We start from the raw sequence: 7,519 nt of genomic DNA, 5'->3' as shown, positions 1-7,519 counted from the left end.
AACTGCGTGACATTATTGGTCACATACACACACACATACACACACACATACCCACACACATACACACACACATACACACAGACATTTGTTTAGTTTTCGATTCTGAGTCGATATGTATACATCAAGGTGGGTTTTCGAGCTTTAAATAAAAAGTTCAATTTTAGAGCAGGATTATAGCCTTACCTCAGTGAGGAAGGCAAAACGAATAGAAAAGTGTTCCATATTTTTTAATTAAAACAAATTTATTTTTTTGAATCGCAACAAAACTTAATATTTTCATTAATTTACTGACTTTTCAGTGGGAAGTGGTTATGTTGCAGACATAACCTGAATGGCAAAGAACTAAGTCATTTTTGTTTCTACATACTTACACTTAGATTTTTTTTTAACGAATTTAGTAGTTGAATAAGCGGCTTAGATCAGTAAACCATCTGTCAAAATGAAAAAAAAAAATAACCGAACTTCGGTCGTTCGATGAACAATTATGAACTTCATTACTGAATTTCGGTAAGTTGCGGTAATGCGGTAATCTTCGGTTTTCCGAACTTTTCAGCAGTTGAAAATTCGGTAAACTTTACAGAATTTGGTAAAAAATAAATAAATTGGTAATCTTGGTAATTTGCCTCAAATAATAATTGATTTTAATCGATTCAGTGCACAGTGGGAAAAAATGAGGCAAAAAACGGACTTAATTGATGCCGGTCAATTAGAGCTTTCAATCAAGACTTTTCTTTTGTGAAAATTCCGAGGAATCGATTTGTGATGGTGAGAATCCGAGGAAATTTGCGTAAATCCCGTTCCAAGCTGAGTTACCCTGTTTTTGTCCTGTTTTATTACTTTTAAATATGTTGCTGGAATGTTCAATATTTTGACATAACTTTTATTTATGTGAAAAACTCCAAGGAATCGATAGGTGATAGTGAGAACCCGCGGAAAAGGCCGATGTACCTTTTTTTTGCTGTTTTTATCAGTTTTTTTATATGTTGCTGAAATGTTCAATGCTTTGACATAAAAAAAGAAAAAATTCCGAGCAATCGATTGGTGTAAGTGTGAACCCGAAAAAAAAATAACTGAAATTCATTTCGATGGAGAAAAGTAGAGAGAAGAAAAAATATAAGTCAAAGTATTGAACATTTCAGCAACATATTTAAAAATTAAAAAAAAACAGCAAAACTAGGGTAAATTAGCTTTAAACGGGCCTTAAGAAAATTTCCGCGGAATCTCACCATCATCAATTGATTCCTCAATTTATTTTAGATAAGAAAAGTCTTGGTTGAAAGTTCTAATTGACCGACATACATTTAGTCCGTTTTTTGCGCGATTTTTCCCACTGTGCAGTGTTTTGTGCAAGGTCATAGGTTTTTAAGAGAAAAAATCAGTTAAAAACAAAATTAACTTTTAAACACATTGCATTTTTAAATATTTTGACCCACAAGTTGAATTTGTTTCGAAGACCAAAATGTCTTATTTTATGGAATTTATTAAATTTGTAAATGTGACCACTTTTCAGTTCTTCTAATATTTTCAATAATTTTGAGGTAAACATAACAGTGATAGTATAACACCGTCAAATTTTTAAACTTTGAAATTTTTCAAATCGCTCGCAACTTTCAAGCGTCAAACAGTCAACGGTTTAGTGCCCTCATTATTGGCCCCCATTTTGGCTTCAATTCACGACCTAAATTTTAACGGCCCAGCTCACTTCCTGCCAACTGCACATTACTACCCACTCACACAATCGGTTCACCTGGGCCGATTCGAAATCGGGCAATAAAAATTAATAACACTTTATTAGCTCGGGGGCCATTAACCTGAAAATAAGCGAAGCTCCATTTTTGAAAGTCAAATACTAAACCCAGGGGGAAGAGGGTTGTGGGGTCGCCTCTATGAATAGGGTAATCCACCATTAATCAAACGGTGCGCAGCAGCTGTTACCTTGCTTCTTTTTTTTTGCAGTCAACTCGACCTTCCAGCAGCTCCAGGTGAACCAGGATGTTTGGAAGAGCGGTGGTGGAAGGGGGCGCTCTGTTTGCCAAACGCACCAAATGGACCATTAATTCCGGTTAAATGGGTTCCACATTGATTGAATTTTGGGCCCATCAGTTTTATTACTGTGAAATTGAGTTTTTTTTGTTGTTGTTGGGGTTGCTCGTTTTTGCTTCCTGAAAAGGAGGACAAAGTTAATGGGTTAACTGAGCTTTAATTTAGGGCAAAATGTGATGTTGGTATCTACGTACAGCTGGAAATTTAAAGATTGAAAGAAAACTTTTCAAAGATTTTCTTCTTGTCAAGATTCACGCGAATTTAACGAAATCATTGCACTGAAAAAGAAAGGGAAACAAGAAATCTCAATTAGATTAATGTCGAAGAAAACGAGAAATATTTCATTTCTCAGCATCCTTTGCTCCCTCTGTTGCTGATTCAATTGGTCTCAGTTCGGGTGAATCACATTTTTGTCCTCGCTCTTTTCTTCGAGACCTGAACTGAACCCGGGAACATGACGGATGCCAGCAGCAACGATGGTCAATGCTAAATTCAATCGTGCCACTTCTGCCAATTCCAGGCTGCAGACATGTAGTCTATAGGTACCGAACCTTGGTTAGCGAAAATCGAACCAAATTGAATCTTCCGCCAACGACGAGGACTATGGTGAATGAAGCCTTTTTTTTGTACCAGGAACGGAATCGATCAATACGAGAAGAAACTAAATCAATTGAATTATTATTCCAGTGAAGTCTGTCAGTGTTGTCGTTAACGAGGATTTCAGCAACACAGGGCATCCATATTTGATCCATTACTTCAAAATTAAAAAAAATGTCTTATAACATGCATCCCCAAGAGAGCCTTCTATCAGATCAAAGATAATCAGTGGTATTTCAAAATAATAAATTAGGGTCATTTCATCTGAAGCGGAACAGCATTTGAAAATTACCATCTCCGATTCTGCTCAAATTTGGCAGAGCTGTTGAGACTATCAAAACATGCAAAAATCCCGAATTTCATCCAAATCGGACCACCCCCTCCATTTTTGTACCCTCCCAAAAAATGGACTTTTTGGCGATTTTTGAGCGAAACCCCTATCTTCAAGTGACGATAACTCAGGAACTACAAATCTTAGAGGGTCGGTCTTAGACTCAATTTTGAAGGAAATTGGACGTAGAATCCATTTCCGTGATCAAAATTTGGATTAAAATATTTTTTCTACCTGTATTGCGCAATTGAAAACTTTAAATGGCCGTATCTCAAAACAGCCCTATTTATTTTTTAAATTTGACCTCACCATCGTATTCCCCGTCCAATTTTACATAAGAATCACTTATCGACAGAAAGGAATATGTTTCGTTCCAGAGATATCGAATTTTAAAGTTTTGAGTATTTGAGATTACCTAAATTAGCTACACTCGCCGCATATGCTAGAAGCACTCAGTCGTGCTGATCAATAATTACTACCTGGTGTTCTGTAAGATGAATTATTTTTATAATTTTATACGATTTTGAGATAATCAATACCTTGAACAATCTATTTTTTGTTTAAGGAATATTTATTGGGTAATTTTTAATGCACTGTTTTTCCTGATCACAGTGTCATTGAACCATATTAAGTAAAATTTGAACTTTTAATATTTATTTGCAAATGCTACAACGTTTTTACAATATGTTTAAAAAAAAAATAAAAAAATCTATTGTTTTCATATTTTTTCTAATTCTTTATTCCTTCCAACTTAATCAAATAATTTCCTTTATTTGAAGCGAGAACAAATGTAGAGCTGGCTGTAGTAGATGAAATAATTCTCATGGGTTCTAGAACGTTTGCCATGTGCGGTAGCGAAATAGTGCCATTCAGCAAAAACCCAAAAATCTGCCTTACGGTTTGAAAGATTGACCATATTAAACCGGTTTCTCCTGTCTCGTCAGAGGCGCTGGAGCAGAAATCCCACGTTAGAGGAAGGCCATGCCCCGGGGGGCGTAGTGCCAATAGTTTCGTTACATTCCAGAAATCCTCCTCCTTAATTATGCTTCACGACAGTTTTATTCATGTTGATTCATAATTTTTAACCCGATATTGTATCGTAAACTTTTTCTAACGTGTTACTTACAAGGTCAATTGCAATTTCCTGCTAGCACTGCGGGAATTCCATTCTGCCCTGTATTGCGTGTCGTTCTTGCTCTGTCCTGTGGGCTAGCACATAAATTCACCGTATACAATTTGTTTAATTTAAGATTAATACAGCAGTTTCTACAATTTTTGCCTAATTTGCTAATGATTAATTGGGACGAAATATTATTTCAATAAATAACCAGGTAGCAGTTATTGATCAGCGCGCCCGAGTGCTTCTAGCATATGCGGCGAGTGTAGCTGATTTAGGTAATCTCAAATACTCAAAACTTTAAAATTCGATATCTCTGAAACGAAACATATTCCTTTCTGTCGATAAGTGATTCTTATGTAAAATTGGACGGGGAATACGATAGTGAGGTCAAATTTAAAAAATAAATAGGGCTGTTTTGAGATACGGCCATTTAAAGTTTTCAATTGCGCAATACAGGTAGACAAAATAATGTAATCTAAATTTTGATCACGGAAATGGATTCTACGTCCAATTTCCTTCAAAATTGACCAACCCTCTATGATTTGTGGTTCCTGAGTTATCGTCGCTTGAAGATAGGGGTTTCGCTCAAAAATCGCCAAAAAGTCCATTTTTTGGGAGGGTACAAAAATGGAGGGGGTGGTCCGATTTGGATGAAATTCAGGATTTTTGCATGTTTTGATAGTCTCAACAGCTCTGCCAAATTTGAGCAGAATCGGAGATGGTAATTTTCAAATTTGCATTTTTTCTTCCACACTTCAGGTGGAATGACCCATTAATCAAGTTTTATGGATATTGCCCAAGCATCAAAGCTACAAAAAGATACAAAGAGAACAATCATAAAATATCAACAATACACAGTGGACTCTCTTGTTTTCGATATTGGATGGACCGTCGAGAGCGGGAGGTATCAAATTAGGGGAAATATGCCCATTTTAAGCCTAATAAGCGGACGTGTTTGAATGATGCTGGATAATCTGGATTGTTCCTTGAAATTCACTAAAACCAAGTACACCAACGAGTAGAACAACTTTTTCTGAACATTTCACTTTTATTAAAAGTTGTGCTGTTCCTTTTACAAGCATTTAAAAAAAAATATTTCAAAAACTCATTCTAATCAGTCGAGTGCATTGGGCCACGCCCATTTTTCTATTTTCAGCTTAGTTCTTTTTTTCTTCCAGCGCTCTTTTGGGTCTGCTTAGTGCTACCAGAATTGATGAAATTTTAAGCGAACACTCACGAAAAGTAGCATTTATAGCGAAAGTTTCCTGGCAGCACTTGCTCACTCTAACAGGCGCTGCACCATCCTTTGTTCTTTATTTGCCTTCGCTCCTCGCTCGGTTTTCTTCAGCCTTCGATTAGAATGGGTATTCAAAATTCAAACGTCTGAAGACTTAGCGCGTTTGTTTTTTTATGGTGCTTGCTAATTATTTACATTTTTCGGGATTATTTTTCAAGTGAGTGACTAAGTAATGGTAAAAAGAACATGTTGCCGGTAGTAGGAAGCAATTTTATATCTTAAGCGCGTTGAAATAGTTAGCGCAAGTTAAAAGATATTGATGGCGACTTTCGTTAAGCAGTTAACCTCCCATCTTGCGTGTGGATGTGTGTGCCACCAAAATGATGAGAAATGGTCTCGCAAAATAGAAATTATGATCAAAAGTGCATTAAATTTGATCAAAAATTTGGCATAAAATTGCGTGCTTACTCGAGGCGGTGCTGTTGCTAGTAAGTTTATAGCCTAAATAGTATTTTTGGAGCTTTAATCGAACATCAAACCCTCCATAAGACGAAGATAAGTGTTTGATTAGAAAGGGTATATTTCCCCTATAGAACGAAAAATCAAAGCATTTATTGGTAGCAAAAATATTGCCAGCTGGGGCAATAATGATATGGAGAAGATCGACAGCCAGAGAGTCGAACTCAAATGTGGTTTAATTTAAAACTTGACAAAAAAAAAAACCATCAAGTTAGCCATGCCCGCCACCCTTCACGCAACTCCCGACAAAAATGTCTCCGCGCCAAATCCGTTCCTTCTTCACGACCGCCACTCACTACCAGGGCGAGGTGGACTGCCGGAACCGTCGGTCCGGCATCGGCCAACAGGTCCAGCGGAACGGTCTGCTGTACGAGGGCAGCTGGCGGGACGGTTTGAGGTCAGCGAGTGTGTTCACTTAACTAAGCTCACTCTTGTCACTTGTTGTCTTGATCGCCAGGCATGGTCACGGAATTGTGTACCGGAAGGAGCCCGGGACGACGGATTTGTACGTCAAGATTTACGTGGGCGCGTGGGAGGGCGGTCGGAAGCACGGATTTGGCGTGAAATACTACAAGCGTGGAAAGTACGTTGGTTTTTGGCGCCGGGATCAACGCAGCGGACGTGGATTTATGTGGTTCGACAGTGGAAACTTTTACATGGGCCACTGGCTGGGTGATCGGTTCGATGGGTTGGGGACACTGCTGGAAGGGGGGACGGGGAATTTGTACCAAGGGGAGTTCCGAGGGGGACAGAAACATGGCGAAGGACTGTACGTGCATAGCCGGACGGGGCAGATTCAGCGGGGATTTTGGACGGAAGGGGTGTTCCGGGCGGGGACGCTGGAGGACTGTAACCGGAATCAGGTGTTGTGGCCGACCGTTTATCCGATTCCGGAGGTAAATTTACATCCAGGATTCGAAAACATAAAATTTTAAAGTGTCAATTTCAGATCAAATTGGCAAATTTCCCTGAAATCTTCGAAGAGTGGATGTATCAATTCTCAAAGGCACTCCAAAATTGACCGGCACAGCTTACTTTGGTCAAACATTTTTCGATAAACAAAGCCACCCGCTGGACCAACGACGGCCGGAAGCGGTTGTTTGTCCACGTTCGCTAAACCATGTGCGTTTTTTGTTGTTGTTTTTGTTTGTGTATCCGAAGAGGAGGTAAACACCCCAGGCAAAATATTGTCACTTTTATTTATGGGAATTTTTCCTCGTTTTTTTGGGTTTTTTGTTTTTCTGCGGTATCCTTCCTTCGTCGGATGTTACACATGGTTTCAAGATTTATGGTTTGTGTAATCACCCCGGGTCGTGCGTGTGAGTGCGTGCGTTCCAAGTCGGTCGTGCGTGTCACGATGCGGAAAAAAAGTTTTTGGACTTGAAAGGAGCGGGGAAAAAACACAGCACGCGTGGAATAATCGAAGGGCATGAGACGCAAATAAGGAGGTTGGCTGCACAGCACGTGACGTGCTGGGGTTATGTCATGGAGTTGGTTTGCACTTGAGATGGAATTTATTATAGGAGCTCTCGATGTTTTTGAAATGCTTAATCTTTTGCTATTGCTTCGAATGTTTAAAAAACTAACTTCATTCATATGCTCAATGCTTTCAACCTTGCTTCCAAATAATTATTATAGGTCATTCAATGCTAAATGAGTGCACTTTTGAACT

At 38.6% G+C, this 7,519-nt stretch overlaps 1 protein-coding gene across 2 annotated transcripts; it reads left to right on the top strand.

Moving 5' to 3' along the window:
• The first annotated feature begins 6,050 nt into the window (after positions 1 to 6,050).
• Positions 6,051 to 7,042, top strand: LOC120432088 (MORN repeat-containing protein 3-like). Of its 2 annotated transcripts, none has more exons than XM_039597223.2 (3): positions 6,051 to 6,237; positions 6,305 to 6,743; positions 6,797 to 7,042. In XM_039597223.2, exons 1-3 carry the CDS (start codon positions 6,065 to 6,067, stop codon positions 6,866 to 6,868), a joined length of 684 nt encoding a protein of 227 aa, XP_039453157.1. In that variant the 5' UTR covers positions 6,051 to 6,064; the 3' UTR covers positions 6,869 to 7,042. The 2 variants fall into 2 exon arrangements, with proteins under 2 accessions (XP_039453157.1, XP_039453159.1); XM_039597225.2 differs by having other exon boundaries at positions 6,051 to 6,244; positions 6,797 to 7,038.
• The last annotated feature ends 477 nt before the right edge of the window (positions 7,043 to 7,519 follow it).

The sequence above is a fragment of the Culex pipiens genome, chromosome 2, assembly GCF_016801865.2.
Source record: "Culex pipiens pallens isolate TS chromosome 2, TS_CPP_V2, whole genome shotgun sequence".
NCBI classification, from domain to species: Eukaryota; Metazoa; Arthropoda; class Insecta; order Diptera; family Culicidae; genus Culex; species Culex pipiens.
Note: the sequence above shows the minus strand (reverse complement) of the source record. Positions and strands in the feature narration are given on the sequence as shown.